Source organism: Lissotriton vulgaris, chromosome 2_1 (assembly GCF_964263255.1).
Source record: "Lissotriton vulgaris chromosome 2_1, aLisVul1.2, whole genome shotgun sequence".
In the NCBI taxonomy this organism is placed as follows: Eukaryota; Metazoa; Chordata; class Amphibia; order Caudata; family Salamandridae; genus Lissotriton; species Lissotriton vulgaris.
The window spans coordinates 771,681,868-771,700,274 of NC_141687.1; the positions used below are offsets into that span (position 1 = coordinate 771,681,868).

At 42.8% G+C, this 18,407-nt stretch overlaps 1 protein-coding gene across 1 annotated transcript in view; it reads left to right on the forward strand.

Moving 5' to 3' along the window:
- The window catches only part of GORASP2 (golgi reassembly stacking protein 2), a 162,742-nt gene that overhangs the window by 15,363 nt on the left and 128,972 nt on the right, over positions 1–18,407 (forward strand). Inside the window, exon 2 of the mRNA XM_086956109.1 lies at positions 11,689–11,769. Within this exon, the coding sequence (XP_086812235.1) occupies positions 11,689–11,769 (81 nt within the window). The remainder of the gene's footprint in view (positions 1–11,688; positions 11,770–18,407) is intronic.

Below are 18,407 nucleotides of genomic sequence, written 5' to 3' on the forward strand. Positions count from 1 at the left end.
AACAACCGTGCAGGCTTGTGTAAGATGATGATCCTACGGATACGTAAGCTATACACTACTCAAAAACATGCCTCCTATTCTGCCTCTTACCCGGAAAACACCACTGTGTCCAGACAACTGCTCCTTCCTGCTGAGACGCCGCAATAATTGCTCAAACAGGAGTGCGCTTCCAACGTCATAACTTTCTCTCAGTATGAACGAAAGACATAAAATATTGAATGTGTGATGACTGACCATACTTTACAGATGTAAAATAGTCCCCGATGCTTTCCAAAGAAGGTCGAAGAATGTAGCTAAATAGCCAATAGCAAGATAGTGGGAATAAAATACTCCTCTAGGAGGAGGCAAAATGTGTTTGGCAATGTCTTATGCCAATGTATGAAAGGCCTAAGCCAAATAAGTGAATGTGAGGAATAGGCTAACCCAAAGCCCGCTATATGTGTATAACCCATTTTAAAACCAAAAGGTGTTTTCATATACCAAACTTGGAACGAATGTAAGAACTATTGTAGAAGCAGGAAAGTCCTTGGCTTGCAATTTCTGTCCATTTTTTGCAACTGCTTTCATCACATAAGGAAGATTACCACCATTGTGCGTCTCCTGACCACCTGAACACTTATCCTTTGCAGATAGAGCTTTTATAATGTAACTGGATTATGAAAATCTCCTTATTGGGTCAAAAAAATACCCTCGAAACAATCCTCCCTATTATTGTCAATGCGGACCATGCTCACCAGTAGTTAAGTCAAAAAGCTCCACACTGCCGCTCTTCTCCGTGATCTAATGGTGTAATCTCTCACATTCACGATTACACCGACCTGTAAAACAACCGTGCAGGCTTGTGTAAGATGATGATCCTACGGATACGTAAGCTATACACTACTCAAAAACATGCCTCCTATTCTGCCTCTTACCCGGAAAACACCACTGTGTCCAGACAACTGCTCCTTCCTGCTGAGACGCCGCAATAATTGCTCAAACAGGAGTGCGCTTCCAACGTCATAACTTTCTCTCAGTATGAAAGAAAGACATAAAATATTGAATGTGTGATGACTGACCATACTTTACAGATGTAAAATAGTCCCCGATGCTTTCCAAAGAAGGTCGAAGAATGTAGCTAAATAGCCAATAGCAAGATAGTGGGAATAAAATACTCCTCTAGGAGGAGGCAAAATGTGTTTGGCAATGTCTTATGCCAATGTATGAAAGGCCTAAGCCAAATAAGTGAATGTGAGGAATAGGCTAACCCAAAGCCCGCTATATGTGTATAACCTATTTTAAAACCAAAAGGTGTTTTCATATACCAAACTTGGAACGAATGTAAGAACTATTGTAGAAGCAGGAAAGTCCTTGGCTTGCAATTTCTGTCCATTTTTTGCAACTGCTTTCATCACATAAGGAAGATTACCACCATTGTGCGTCTCCTGACCACCTGAACACTTATCCTTTGCAGATAGAGCTTTTATAATGTAACTGGATTATGGAAATCTCCTTATTGGGTCAAAAAAAATCTGAGCCGCAAACTCCTACTAGTACAGAATACAGTCCTTGCGACGTAAAGATAGGAGCCTGTTTTTGGATCTGAAAGTCTCTCAATGAAATTAAATGTATGAAATGGGATCTTGTAAAGCACATGGCTACCCGGGAGCATCCCAGCGCTAAGCCCAACTGGATGCCTCTTTAATTACCAAATGAAGTTTAACCTGACCTGATTAATCTTACGTTCCTTTAGCTCTTGGCCTCAGCTTACTTTTTTTGCCAAAGTACTTACTACCCTACCATCCATGTAGCACTTTTTGCTGCTCCGATCAAAGATTTCTGTTTTCAAATTAGCATCTCTTTTCAAATTAGCATCCAAACGGAATACGTATAGCAGTGTAATTTTGAATTCCTGCTAGATATTAGCTATACACCTACCTACATGACCATCAGACTCCAAGTAGTAATCTTGTTTTTACAAAACCGTTTCCTCAACACTATGTAATACTACAGTACAATTGCTTCTAAGTTGGTTCATAAGGTGAACACACGGGTACATGTAATGAATTATTGCCAATTTTCACTTTGGCTATTGCATGCTGGTTTTCTTATAAAGTGAACAATTGCATTACTTTATGTAATATATAGATTCATTGGTAAACTACAATGCAATTCCTTGTACCTACCAAATCTCAAAAGTTTGCTGTAATTGATTTTTTTTAATATCGGTAGAACCCTAAACTTAATGAATGCAACGGATGACATACTTGGCAATTATTAGTAAAGTTTCTGTGGAAACCCAGCGCTCCTGACAAATAATAAAAATGTCTGAAATATTGAATAATTGTGTGAAGCTCTTTAACATTTAGGAAGCCAGTCAATACACCAGTTTCACTAAATAATATCAATTTACAAAATGATTCTAAAAATATGATGTACTGATTACAAAAACATTTTTTCTCACAATATTTATTTCAATATCAAATATTTTTTTCTGCACTATTTAGTTTTCAATATTTTTTGTATTGCAGATCCTGATTTCTTATAAAGATTCCACATTATGGGCCCCTCTTAAAGACGATTAGCTTGTGTTCAAATAATGAATTTAAATATGTAAACAAACAGTTGGGATTTAGGTGGGTGCAAGTTGCAGAGGAATGTTCTCAAGATTGTTTTAAATTTTAAATATTATAATTGGAACCGACAGTACAAACCCATTGGGTTATATAACACAGGATAATAAGCACCATCTCCTTTCTTTTCCCTATTCTTAAATAAAGATGCTCTTGCAAGGACCTGGAACCCCCGATACGGCTTAAAAAGCACATTTTGAAATGTTATGCATGTAATTTATTTTCTAAACTTACAGGGAGAGAACTTCAGGTAGCAGCCTGATACTTTTTCTTATGCCAAATAGGCTGGAGAGCAACTGCTTCTGCCTATGATATAACAGTTTTTGTATGGTCAGGTTAGGGCTAGTTGTGCTTCAGCTACCAAATGATTTCTAGTTAGAGTCTACTCTGCCTGAAATGGAATAGTGTTCTAAAATTGATAGCCAAGGCATTAAAATGTTTAGGAATTGTAGTTGTAATTTTATTTATATAGCGCTTTCTACCTTCTGACGAAGTGCTTTTCGTCTAGTAGCATGGTACTTAAGAACCCAAATGGATTAGTGGTGGTTAGTATAGAGAATTGAGGTAATTTGAGCAGTGGGCATGCAAGGCTGTTAGTTGGATTAAAAAGATAATGGTGAGATAGAAAATGGAAGAGTCTAGAAAGTGTTTTTTTTTTGTTTTTTTTTTTTTGGGGAAAACCTTTATTGTTGCTTCAACCAGTTACAAATATGGGCCTAAAACCACCAGGGCCGGCCGCTAATCAGTTCCATCACAGCAAGTCAGTTAGGACACGACTCGGCAGCCCGGGAAGCAAAAGTACCACAAATTTGGTTAAAACTGGCTATTAAGCATACCATGCGAATGACAGGATTCTAAAGGCTCCATTTTACAATATAAAAATAGAAGGATCAGGTGCCATACAATATCAGTCGCATAAAGGGTGGGCATAATAGTAGGATTTCCACAGTTAGATCGATCTCATTTAGGACAGTGGCGCTAAGGCATACAATTCAGGATAAACAAGCATACAATCACAGTTCGCACCAGTTAAGCGCCCGCCCAATGATACTGAAATACCGTGAAAAGTATAGGCACAGATAAGAAAAATCGATAATTGACAGAAGAGTGGACCCACTACGCTGACCCAAAAAAGGAAGAAGCGAAAGAAAAGGCAAAAGTAAAGATACGAAAGAGAAAAAAGGCCATAGAAACAATAAAGGCAAAACAAAAGAATCCCCTCCCCCAACACCCCATCCTGCACCCCTGCAGATGACTACGGCCTGCCCCCCTAGCAGCGTGCCTGTCGCCCCAAATAACTGAAACCCGAAATATAGAAAGAACAAAGAGAAATAAAGAAGAACTAAAACCCCTACACTAAAAGTAGAAATGGAGTAGGGCTTATCGTATGCATTCCCGGTCTCCCCCACCGCCTTAACAAAGAATCCCCCACAAAGCTGACACAATCGAGCAGAACACAATAGAAAATGACACCGGAGGAAACTATAAACCCCGCCCGGTCTCCGTTAACCTAGTAAGGCAATCCCGTTACCGATGAAACCACAGTGTGAAACCCAAAACAACAGTCTCAGCCTTGACCCCGTCGATCAAATTTGCTGATTCCCTCCGATAAGTAGAGCCCCATCGTCAAATTGTCAAAATATACACAGAAGTTACCGAAATATAGTCTGTTAGATGGAGAAAGGATGGCTAATCCCAAAGTAGATGGCCGGTTCCAACGATGCCCCTCCCCGACTCCAAGGCCAGACACTGTCCCATCCGCCATCTTGATGGACCAGCTGGGAAGGGGGTGCGACACAATCCAAAACAGTTCACAGTTCCGACCAAAAGTTTCCAGAGTGGGAACAGCAGTTAAGTGTTCCGCTGGTAGCGAAACCAAAGATTCCGACCATATAGTTGATACGCAGATCTCAGCATGTTCAATCAGTTCCACTTCTGTAGGGGCAGGCACAGCTCCATGCACCAGGTCTGAATGCACCGCTGGGGTGTCTATCGGGAGTAGAACTGGCCGCCGGGTCCCGGGCAACGAGTCAGGGTCCGGTACCGATCTTCTAATTCCATCCGCTGCCGACATCAGTTTCCAGACCTGGGTCTCCATAGTCACCTGTAGTGCCTCGAGGGCTGCCAGCACTAACCGGAGCAGGAATGAACCGTGAGGGACAGATCGTCAACATGCGTTCGTGTGCGCCAAGTCTCCAACCCAAAGGCGCCGGCGATGCAAACGCTAGGCCTCCGGGTCAGGGACCCCCGCCACACCGCCTCGGGCGTCACTCGTCTCCTCACCTTCGATACAAGACCAGGCAGCAGATCGGCAGTAACGCAATCCAAAAGATGTCGAAAGTTCCATGGACCGGACCCTGACGCCCTCACCGGTCCGCTGTTGTTCAACTAGGACCTGGCTGGACCAGCACTCGAGACCCCGGCTTCCAGACTGGGTTAGGCCTAAAGTCAAACCTCGACATTACTCCACTCCACAATGTCGGGAAAGTCTCGGGATTGCTCCATCGGACTGCAGATTAGTTCATAGACATGGATATGGGGCGGAATATCAGGATAGATGACAGGATCTTCGAGCGAAAGACGGAGGTCAGCGGAGCCGGGAGACTATGCGGCCATCTTGCTTGCTGTCGTAGCTCCTCCCCCCCTAGAAAGTGTTTATTGGGATATCATAATAGTGGTGGGAGGTTTGGGGTGAGTGAAGGAGAGATGGAGGAGGCTGCTAAAATAATTTCACTTTAATTTCTAGATGTGCATTTGACCTATAATAATTGGAAATAACCTAGAATATTTTTTTTAAGCATATGAAGAATCCCCCTTAGTTGCTTCACATGTAACACGTGGGAGAGGCTTTGCATCTAGTGCGCAACTAAGCAGAAATTTAGGCCACAAAAAAGCAACCAACATTTATATCATGTACTCATGGTTTAAATAATACAGCTCAGCACTTGTCAGTAAATGGCTGTTTGTAGTTGTCTATTGGCTGCTTGAAATCGTTATAAAACTGTTCTAGGCCATGCTCCTTAGGTTTCAAGCTAAACGTTCAATGAGTTGGTTTGTTTCTACTTCATATGAAATAAGATGCTCCTGTTGCTGGAGGCTAACTTGAAACCTCAGCTTTTAGCATAGAAGAAAAGGCTAATTGAGCTTGGAGCCTACCAGCATGGCACTGCTCACACAAAATGCTGCAGTGAACTGCCGAATGAGATTGATTCTAAAACAAATTATTTCCACTTAACTGCCCTGGTTTACCTCATGCAAGCAGTACGGACAAAGTCCAAACTTTTCTATATTATGTTACATGATTCATATTTAGATGAAAAACTGTAACTTTTTCAAATTTCAACTTTTCAGTTACCTCTAGGTCATTGTCTAACATCACTATTGTTTGACAAAGGCTTTAGAACCACCATACCACGACCCCAATACAAAAATGTAAACAATTTAGTTGATCAAAATGTGACTATTTGTTAATAACTAGGTGTAGACTACTACTGCAGATGGTGTAACGTATTCAGAAAGTATATAGTAGGCGTACGTAATGGTTCGAATTTAGAATGTCATATTAACAGTTATTTAGCTTATGTTTTGGTTTTTCTCTCCCATTCCAAGAATTATATCCTTACCATATCTCCCAAGGCTCTCTACCTTTGGTCTCTTTTGTGAAGCTTTTACCAAATAGGGGTTTGATATGATCTGAAGAACGTATTCAGAGACGTCCCAAAGAATAAAGGCAGGATTAATATTTTTTCATATTTATAAATTAATAACCTGTTCTTCATTAATGTTTAATCGCGTAGGTTTCTTGGTATTAAACACCAGAATCTGCCTTGATTCCAAACATCTTAAACTACCTTCCATGTGTCCTCCTCTCACGTTCTGTTAATCACAAAATTGCAACTGGCGTCCCTGTAATTTAGTGAAAATGGCTGGTCACTGGTTAGGTGTCATGTTTGTTTCCAATAGCCCTAAGAAGCTAGAGGATGGTTTTATAGGCTGATAGGCTGGTACTTATTACACATTCAGCATGATCGTTTTTGAAGGTGAGGCTTTGTTATATGTGGTGACCTACCTGTTATCAAGTTTCTGAATGCAAGTATGTTAACTTCATGTGTATTGCTTTACATTTGATATATTGGAAGCCTGGTTACCCTTTTAACTAGATAACTATTGTCAGAATCAAAAAAATGTTTACAAGTTCTTTGTAACAATCTAACTTTTGGGAAGATTGAGCGGTTTACTCAGCAAATCTCCACTAATCATTTCCGAACCTCTGTGTTGCCAACTAATCCTATGTACATTATCATGTTCTGTACTATAAGCTGTTATGAACCTAACGTCTATAGTTTACCCTTTTTTATTAATCCCTGTACCAAATATCATAAAGACACAGTAAAAGGAAGATGTCTTCATGAATTGGAGTGGAACTTTGTACATTTTAATTGAATGATTTGCTTTTGAATGAATGATGTGCATCAGAGCTGTAATTTTGCTAATTATACCGGTTTAAATATATTTCCAACTGAGGTATTTGGAGAAATGGAACTGCTTAGAACAAAAAGTTAACTTTGGTAATGATATTTGTGGTAGATACTGTATCTTCTAACAGAATCCGCACCTTATGAGTATCTTCCAAGTTGTATCCAGAAACCGTTTCCTAGCAATATCTCTCCATCGCCGCATGTGTTGTTCGCGACCTCAATCATAGCTTTGTCTGCTCTGAACGTAATGTCTTTGTACAGAGGGTGCCAACTGGTGTCAGTTCTAGAATTATGGTTACCACACAGGAGATCTATTGGGATAGACCTGACCAGAAGCGTACTGAACCATAATCATCAAAAAATTCACAATATGTACATCTCGTTGTCAATTGGAACAAGACAGGCAGATCTCATGTATCCAAGTTGTGTCTTGTATGCTCATTAGTGTATATGTGTGATAGAGCAGCCAGGGAAGAGAACCTTTTAGGACAAGAACCCTCACTCACCCGAGGGTGACCTGCTTCATCATTGGGTTCTTCCTCTCACCCGGACTACAAGGTCCATAGTGTGGGCTACAATTCCCCAACGAAGAAGAGCTGAGGTATTTTTCAAAAATGAGCTATGAAATGGGGTTAGTGAGGGACAGAGTGCAAAGAAGAGCAAAAGTAGTAATAAATAAAAACCATCTCCAGGGGTCCGGGTAAACTTTATTCAGTAGGCCCCTGGGCTAGAGTTAAAAAGTGGACTACGAATTAAACAAATATACCCCTATCAATGATCATTGATAGGACTATATTTGTTTAATCCGTAGTCCTCTGGTGGACCATCTAAATAACTTTATGTATCCAACCGGATGCACAGCATTGTCATCTTCAATAGTTACCTACTTCAGTAATGTACGTTTTCAGCTTGGTGCTGCCAAGTTAAAATGAGTTCTGATGGTCCCAAAACCACAAACCACCTTGCTCTACCTCTGGGAATTCATGCTGTGAATTCGGGCACCTGACAGATGCATACAATCCTTTCTTTAGGGATATTAAGGTTGTCAAAATGTAAATACTATTTTGTTTGGACTAATGCAGAAGTGGACTGCAATCGTAGGGGCTTATTACGATAACAGATGGATGAGCGTCCGACTGACATTGTTTCTGCATTGGAACTGCCCGACCAGTAGTCCGCGGTTCCACTCCCAATATTATGATGTGACCGCCAGCACAGCTGTCGTAAACATACCCTTTTCCATTGTGACTGGTACTGCAGCCCGGAAAGGGCATCAGCACAAGCTGCAATTGTAAAGGGTATGTTTCTAAGCATCTATGCACAGTGTGCCAGGTACCATGTGTTGCCTGGCACACGGTGCATAGATGTTTGGGGGTGGCCCACATGTGCCCCCAGACAACACAGCTGAGGCCTTGGGGGGAGGGGAGCCCTGCTAGGGTCGGAAAGGCCGACATGGAAAGGCTGTTGGGAAGAGACATCCTCATCCCTACGACTGTGCCTCCGCATGCACTGCCTCCATTGTAGTTATTAGGCCTCAGATGGGATCAATGATCCCGTCGGAGGCAGCTGTCGGTCCCTCTGACGACATCACTCTGACCGCTGGCATCGTAATCTGGCAGTTGGACTGATGCCTTGGATGTCGGACGGACCACCACCGATGGCCTGTCGGCCGCGTTCCGTCCGACATCCTAATATGTCCCGAAGTGTTTAAAAAGCATACACTTTTTTCTATCTTCCGTTATGTTAATGTAGACCAGTCATCACAAAGTTGAGAACCAACTCTATAATTATTTGGCTTGGTTGTTGGCGGAGAGAAAATGCTTGATCTGAAGACAGTAAGACATTTTAGGTCCCATATTAATAATTCGCTAGAGAAATGCAAAATATGAATGTGAGCATGACCGTGGAATATTTCAAAATGACACGTCAGTAGTCTTTATCGGTAAGCGCCCAGAAACTACTCGATGATGGCCTTTGGTGCCCTTTTACTTGCCTACAAAATGTTGCAAACTGTTAGTTGTTTCGGTATCAAAATAACTTTGAACGTTAACCTGCATTTTCCCCGAAACATATCCTCCCCTTGGGCATTAGATTATCACTTGAACGTCCGTTTTACTCCAGCATGCAGTGCTTCTGGCAGACTTGATTCCTTTTAGTTATCTGGTACTGCAACATGATGTGGGAGAGGCTACAAATAGTGTCCTACCAATATCGTAGTGTGACGCATCTAGAGGTTTGAGTGATTTTGACTAGAACATTTATAGCTGCACTTTACATTCAGGTATGGACTTGTTTCCTGTTCTTACATTTTCCACACAAAAGCAGAACAGGCACCAGAGAGTTAAAAAAAAAAAAATTAAAAACAAAGGCAAACACCATTTCCTGGCACAAAATGCTTATTTTTGTGCATGTCAATTGTTGTTTAAGCTCTAGTAAGCATCTCGTACTATATCAGTTGACAAGTGAGATTTCGACGCATATTTTTGTAAAATGGGTTAGAACTACTAATGTTGCTGTTGAACAGAGTGGAATTTATTTGCGATGAAAGGAGCATAAAAGTATAACATCACTAATATGTATATTATGTATGTATGTTTTTTCTCTCGAATGTTGATACTGTGATAGTAACATAGTCTGTGCAGTTGAATTACATGTAAATGGGTCCCTTAGAAAGTAAATGAATGTGGATCATGGGCAAGTTGCCAATGCACTAAGGAAGTTGGGTGGTGGCGATAGTTGTACATTTAGCTGCAGGGCCACGCACACATTGAGGAGGTTTTTGGGGGGGGGGGGGGCTGCAGCTGAAGAATTCTTGTGTTTGCAGGCAGCTCAGTGTATATTGGGTGTTTGCAGTGCTTAGGCTGACCTGCCAAAGAGCAGGTGTGCGAAAGGAGGCAGAGGTGCTGGAAATGAGTACAGTAATCTGCCAGATAAACAGCGGGGATAGACCCCGTACAGGGCCAAACCAAGATAAATAAATAGTACTCAGTATTCGTGCCATCAATCGTTTTTACCTCACTATGCCCACTTCATAGGAGCAGAAGACGATAGCCTATTTTGTAATACAGCCAGTAGTTGTTGCAGGTTTCCATAATTCACAGTGACCAGTATAGAAAATGAGTAGTGGTAGAGCTCGTGCATACCCTAATCAACTACTTGATATAAGCAGGTAAACACTGGTGCAGTACCCCCAAAAGACGGGCCTGTTCTTTAAAAAAAGTCAAATAACTCCAGTGCAAATGATGTTCATGTAAGGGGCTAAGCGCACACAGCTGGTCCATTTAGTAATAAAATATAATGCGTAAACTATGGTAGTTTATTGTAAGAATATACCAAACTTATGAAAGTATTACAATGATTTTCCTTTAATTTGTCTTGATTCAATTTGACATGTTTCATTACTGTAATGATGGTACTTGTTCATTGCTGTGGAGAGCTATGTCTGTGGTTGTGTAGAAAAGCATCCAGTCCCAGATTAGTTCGTCACTAAGCATATAGTTATCGCTTAAAAAGATGGCAATAAACCAGCTACTGCCAAGTGGCACAAAGTACAAATCTAAATAATCGGTTGAATGGAGGTAAAGAAAGATGCCAGAGCTTAGTAAACGAGTGGTGCGCTCATAATTGAATAATATGTATTGATGGTGCCAAGTTTTGCTGTATTACACTTGGCAGAGCCCGTTGTGCTCCAAATGCAAGGTGTGCAAGTTATGGTCGTAAGCCAGTGAATTTTTCGTTGTTGTTTTGAGCATGGTGGAGTAATGATTTGAAATTATCCCCAGAGAAATTGTAGTGCTGTACTTGCTCACCTTCTTCCTTTCAAAGAAAACTCCTTCACTAGTGCCAATCTCAACGGAACCACTTTGATCTGTCACTCTCAGCTGATTTGCCTTAGGGGCCTTCATTTCATACTATTAGAACTACATATGTGGCAAGACCCCCTCCAAAGTTAACCAGCCAACCTTGAGGATAGAACCAGTTATCCTTGATGGCCATAGATTATTCATGGAGATAAAGATAGTCTCATAGGCATAGCACACTTTCAACAAGAGCGAAGCCTGTCTCTCAATCATTTTTCCAGTGACCCCCATCCTCAATTTTCATTCCCTTAGAAATCCCCACTCTTCCAGACATCTCCAATTTCTGTTGTGTGACAGCCAACCACTTGCAGGCTCTCTCGGATTGTTTCCTGAACCTGGCGAATATCCATTTGCTAACCCCGACTGTCGAGCTTTTTGCTGCACACCGCCATAGGATTCACTGTATCAGATCAATTCCCCTTCTTTAAAGTTTCTTTCCTGGTACCTTAAAACTGATAACATTTAATGATGCTGTTATATGCCTGAAACAGGCATTGATATGTCTGGCTAAACAAAGATAGAGCCTAATATAGCATGCTTGGAATGTTTGGTGTATTTTCAAAGAATACTTCCTCATCTCTATCATGAAGTTGTTGAATAATCTCCGTATCAGTCAGGGGCCATTGTTGGTTCAAAGAGTGAGACAGACAGTTCGTTTGAGGAACAGAAATAATGTAGTACGCGTTTTGTTTACTTGTCTATTTAAATGAAAGAATCAAGCATATTTTTTCTCCTCAGGTCCAAGAGAACTCGCCAGGACATAGAGCTGGTTTGGAACCGTTCTTTGATTTTATTGTCTCTATTAACTCATCACGATTGGTAAGTTTGTAGACTTTGTTTACTGGGATATTTGTGCTTTGGATTCTATTAAAAATGTGCAAATTGTTTTGGAGTAAGTTTGAACTGAATCAATGTTGACTTTTGTCGTGCTCTCACTGTTAGCAAACCCTGCTGCTAAAGTCCAGTGTGTCAGGATGAAAGCTGTTACTTAAATCTAGTGCTGGCTGGAGCTTCACATTGTAGAAATGACCCTGATGCTAGAGTGTTTCATGGAGCACCAGCCTCCCTTCCCTGTCTAGTTGTGTCTCCAGCAATCTCTCTCCAATTATTATTGCTTAGTGAAATTCTCTTCTCTAGTATCTTTTCGTTTGTTACCCAGGCAGTATTAACGAGTTCAATTATTTCTTTTTGTACAGTTTGACCTCTCCTACGAAGTGAAACAAAAATATCCAAGAACACTTGTATTGGCCCCTTAAACATACTCTCTACATCTTTTCCCTAAGCAGGCTCACAGAAGCCTAGAGCCTGTGCTGTACCAGCCAGTACATACAGTAGATGTTTCAATGCTCGTGTTAAACCTCACAACCCTCACTTGATTTGCCTTGTTTTCATGCTGTTCCTCACATTGCAGATTACGAACCACATGCTGCCTTTGCAGTCCATGTGTTCCACCCATTCCTGCATATCTCATGCATCCCTCGAATATTGTACTGAAATTCATGGTACCCGCACTCCAGTGGTCGGTCCTAAGGCAGCAGATGATGCTTGCACTGCACTACTTTGGGCTCACGCATTATGCCCATTCGGACCCTCGTTCTTCCCCATGTAATGGACCCCTATATGAAACCCTCCTGATGCCTCATATGACATCTCATATGACACCTCATGGTACCTCACTGTGCTTTCTGCAAAGTGGCCCACGGTCCTACTCAGTGTGCCCCTCGTGTTCTGCAATAGGGCCCTCCAGAAACACTGGGATCCTCTGCAATTGCACAGCATTCTATACATCACACGACTATACCTGCAGAAAAACACAGTTGCACAGAGACAGATATTGAGGGAAAAAGATACAGATCTGTGAAACTATCATAGGATGCATTTTTTTATTACATTTTATTTTTAGCTATGTGAGGGATTGATATAAACATGAGAACTTGCATCGAAGTTCACATAGTGAGGTGTTGCCCTGAAAATCCGGCACTGATCCAGTTCTAAAGGACCTAGGCTGGACACGCATGGTCTAAGCAGTGGATTAAGTACTCAAGCACTTGCCCATGTATACTCATGCCCAGGAGTTGCCTTTTGATTTTGTTCACAATCATTTTCATTGTTTTCCCCTGTGTAATGTGAGCTTAAAGAAATGATGAAAAATGCAGGCTGTAAAATGTTAGAAAATTAACATCCCTGTGAATTACCTTGAAGTAGGATATCAAGCCTTTACAGGACGGTGGCTTCTGTTTGCCCCTTAATTCTGAGAAAAATATCCTTTGATAAAGGGCTGTTGGCCTCTGTTTAATTTGTGTTGATTCTAGGCTTGTTCTTCTTAGTAACCTTTCATAACATCCAACTGTACTGGCTGTCAGTGAGTAGATTGGTGTTTTACTGTCAGTAATCATAATACACGTCTTGTAATGTAATGTAAAAAATTCTTATAGAGCGCACTTACACCCAGCGGTTTCATGGCGCTATTAGCAGAAGGGAGACCAGAAGGAACAGGCCGAGGCGAAGGAGAAGAAAACTAATTGTGTGCCCTGCGGAAAAGATGTGTTTTCAGAAGAGACCTGAAACGGGGATAGGAAGTGGTGAGCCTTAGCTCAAGAGGAAGTGCATTCCAAAAGGAGGGGGCAAGGAACGAGAATTTAAGCTCTCCGTGTTTCTTGCGTTTGAACGTGGGAGTTTTGAGCAGAGCAAGATGGGAGGACCGGAGATTCCCGGGGGGAGGGGGGGGGGGGGCATAATGCAGAAGGGAGGAAATAAAGGCTGAACCAAGGCAAGCCAGCGCCTTAAAGATGGTGCAGCCCAGCTTGAAGTTAAACCGTTCGGTCACAGGAAGCCAGTGAAGGGCCTTTTACAATAGACGAACATGTTGGTGTCTGTGCTGTTTAAAAATCAGTCGAGCCGCCTGGTTCTGAACCAGCTATAATCGATTCAGCTGGTAGGCGGGACCTACCTGGAAATTACCAGGGCCAGTAAAGCCAAGGTGAGGGCATCTGTAGTGAGAAATCGAGCTATCTTACGGATTTTGCGTTGGTGAAAAAAACTGGATGAAACCACCGCGTTGATTTGGAGTTTCATCGACAAATCTTTACAGATTGCCACCCAAAGGCTTTTGGCAGAGTCCGCGGGCAAGGCGCGAGACTTAAACGAGTAGGCCAGAAATTAGAACTTCACGGATTGGAGGTACCCCCGATAAGAACCAGTTCGGTCTTATCGGGTGTTAAGTTTCAAATAATTTGCCCCCATCCAATCACTGATGTGGCATAGAGTAGACTGGAAGTTGGAAATGGATTGGTCCGAGGAGTCAATATCGAGGATTAGTTGAATGTCGTCTGCATAATTAAATGCCGTGACATTACTGCCTCATAGGGAACGAATAAGGGGAGCGAGGTACAAATTAAAAAGAAGAGGGGAGAGAGAAGATCCCTGCGGGACACCGCATGTTAGCCCAACCTTGTCAGCAGAGAACTGAGAAAGGCGAACAGCCTGATAACGGTCACTCACAAACGAAGAAACCCAGTCAAGGGCAGATCCCCGAATGCCGGCCTCCTCAACACAGCCGACCAGGATGTCATGGTCGACCGTGTCGAAGGCAGCCGACCAATCGAGGAGTACCAAGGCCTGGCTGATGTTACAGTCCGCCCCCCTCCGCAGCTCTTCCATCACTGAGAGAATGACCAGCTCAGTTGAATGGGCAGGCCGAAACCCGGCCTGTTGGGAGTCAAGAAATTGCGAGTGCTCAATAAATTAGCTCAGGCAGTGAATGACATGAGCCTCAAGAACTTTGCTGAGGTAAGGGAGTAGGGAGATAGGGCGAAAGTTATTCATAAGGGAGGGATCCGCGTTGGGTTTCTTAAGGATAGGCAAAAAACACCGTTGATGGACAGAATGTAGAACAATGTCATACATTCACCCCAGTACAGGGATCTGGGCCTAAATCCATCGTTTTTTTGCACTCCACACCACCCTGGGTTACACACTGGCTATATGCAAATCAGCTCTGACCCTGTGCCCCATGGGAGCAGTCCAGTTCAAACTACCAAGCCATGTCTTTCCCAGACCGGAATCAAGCATCCAAGGACCGGTTTCTGGCAATCAGCCTTCATTCAGCCTGGATAGCTTGACTCCAGTGGTGTGGAGAGCCTGGGACTCACGTCTGAGTAAACCCAGCACACTCGGGGTGAAAATTGCAAAAAAAAAAGTTGATGGACAGAATGTAGAACAATGTCATACATTCACCCCAGTAAAAGGATCTGGGCCTAAATCCATCGTTTTTTTGCACTCCACACCACCCTGGGTTAGACACTGGCTATATGCAAATCAGCTCTGACCCTGTGCCCCATGGGAACAGTCCAGTCCGAACTACCAAGCCATGTCTTTCCCAGACCGGAATCAAGCATCCAAGGACCGGTTTCTGGCTATCAGCCTTCATTCAGCCTGGATAGCTTGACTCCAGTGGCGTGGAGAGCCTGGGACTCACGTCTGAGTATTACCAGAAACCGGTCCCCGGTAGCTTGTTTCCTTCCCAGTGAAAGAATTGGCTTGGTAGTTTGGTTTGCCCTGTTCCCATGATACACTGGGCCAGGGACAGACTAATTTGCATATAGCCAGGTTCTAAGCTGGGATGGTGCAGTGAGCTAAAAAACGGTGTTGGATTAAGCCCTGATCTCTTGACTGTGTGAGAGTATTCTGCTTAATTCAGAAACTCTGTCCATCGCCACCCCCTGTTGTTTAATTATTTTGTCCACCATAAGCATGGAAGGGTATACTCGGACGTGAGTCCCTAGCTCATTGCACCATCAGGATTCAAGCAAGCCGGGCCGAAGACGGCTGAAATGCCAGAAACCGGTCCTCGGTAGCTTGTTTCCTTCCCAGTGAAAGAATTGGCTTGGTAGTTTGGTTTGCCCTGTTCCCATGATACACTGGGCCAGGGACAGACTAATTTGCATATAGCCAGGTTCTGAGCTGGGATGGTGCAGTGAGCTAAAAAACGGTGTTGGATTAAGCCCTGATCTCTTGACTGGGTGAGAGTATTCTGCTTAATTCAGAAACTCTGTCCATCACCACCCCCTGTTGTTAAATTCTTAAGGATAGGCACCACAACAGCAGTTTTGAAGGGACTGGGGACTGAGCCTTTTTTAAGTGAGTTGTTACAAAGAGTCAGCGGAGGAATGGGACATGCAGAAAAGGCCTCACGCAGGACATGGAGAGGGCAGCAGTCGATAGGGGAGCCGGAGCTCACCTTAATTAATAGAGTCAAAAACTCGTCCTCCAAAATGGAGGGGATCTGTGTAAGTTGCTGCAGATTGTGAACAACAGGAGTGGAGACGAGTGGATGAGTCGGAGGGGGCCAGGCAAGAAATACTATTTTTAATTTTTATAACTTTTTCAATGAAAAAAGTTAAGGGAGTCACAGAGTGCCTGGGAGGGGGGAGGTTTAATGGTAACCCTATCAGGGTGCGAGAGTTCTTCTACAGTAGAAAAAATATCTTTAGCCTTGGAGGCTGAGTATGATTTTCTTGGAGAAATAGGAAGTTTTAGCTTGCAAGATAGCTAGCTTGTAGTCTTTGAGCAGAGTCGTGAATGCCAGCTTCTTATCAGGTGCATAAGCTCGTCGCCAGCCGCCCTCGGCCTGTCTAAGTTTAAGTTTCATTATTTTAAGTTCCTCTGAGAACCATCTTTGCGCATCGTGGGGGCGCTTTAACCTGACCTGTTTAAATGGAGCTACGGCATCGCTAGCAAGCTTAAGCCAGCGCTGCAGGCCTAGCGCTTGAGTGTCCAACGTGTCGCCCTCCGATGGGGGAGAGGCTCTAAGTAAGGCGACAAAAGAATCCAGGTCAGCCCTATTCCAGTTCCTAGCAGGAAGATTACCCTCAAGAGTAGGACTAACATGGGTAGTAATGGTAAAGAAAAAAGAAATAATAAAGTGGTCCGACCAAGTGCACGGAAGGATAAGGGATGGGGAAATATCCAAGTTGGAAGTCCACACCTGGTCAAGGGTGTGACCCTTGACCAGTCTTACAGTCTTAGCTTCTTTCAGGGACCGAGTCCAGTAAAAAAAAATGTATTGTGAAATGTTTTGCTTATTTCTGCGCATTGATTGGGTCAAACAGCAGGATATTAATGTAAAATGGTATTTCACTGCCACCCATCACTCTCCTAACTAACCCTTTGATTATTCTTATTGCCCTGGAATGGTTTTTTCTGTTTAAAATGTCCGGTTTTTTTTTATGTGGCATTTTTTCTGAAACTTTACTGTGTCCAAGAAATTTTCCGAAAGCTCAGTTTATTTGTCATTTAGTTACTGACCTAGAGGAACTTATTTGTTTGTAGCATATGTGGCTGTTGATACACATGTTCTGCATATTCCTGCCATGTAATGTTTGACTTGGATGTGGCAACTAGTTTTTGTTCGAATAACTCAGTCAGAAGACCTGTTGTGATTCCTCCCATAGCCAACAGTGAATGGAGCCACATGCTCCACCTCAGACTGTTTGCTTCCGCCATTGGGTTCAGACATTTCGAGCACAAACTCCAAGACTGACAAGTTCTCGCGGTCTTTTCGGGCCCAGCTCTTTTAACCTGTGGTTCTGAAGGTAACCACTGAACCATCTCCACACAACCGCGTGCCTGGCAACTTGTAGTTACAACTTTGGCACTCTTGTGACCTTAACTGCAGCAGCGACCACTAGTCAACAAACTTCATCAAAAGTCAGGTCGTATCATCAGAGAATGCCAAAGAGAGGATAAGGAAAGTCAACCCTTACATTTACACTCTAGGTGCAACACCAAATACCTATGGTCGAATAAGAATGTTGTCTCCAACCTCTGCCTGTAACCGACCAGGGTGACACCTCCTGCTACTTCTCAACGGATTATGCTTCAAGAAGACACAGGTAGAGACGGAGCGAGACTGGTCACATTGTAAAATGTAGCAGCGGTCTTCACCCAAGATCCCTGACATCTTCGAGTAATGAAATTCACTTGTGGCCAAAGAACAATAAAAAGCGGACTTCCATCACCCTCCTTTATGGCTTAGGGTTCTCTCAGCCCCGAGAACTTGACCTCAAACACCTCCAACAAGGAGTGTGACCAAGAAAAGTCTCTGGCTTCTAATCCTTCCTGTCGACACATGAGGACCACACCCAGGTCTGCATCTTTTGCATCGATACCCAAAGGCCAGGTAACAAAGCTTCATTCCTAAAAACATGCTGAGGCAGAAAACCGCCCCCATGGTAGTCATCAGAGTATAAGGTGACTACAAGGGATTCTATTTTTGATCTGACTCAATTATTTTATCAGTTTAGTGGTTCATTCATTTGAACCCGATATATCCTCGGGATTACTTCTCAAATCGATCAGACAATTCTTATTCCAAAAAATGATATAATCACTTTTTTTTAAAAAAAGGTAGAAAGCACACAGCAGAGAAAGGTTCTGTTAAAAAAGGAAGTATTTAT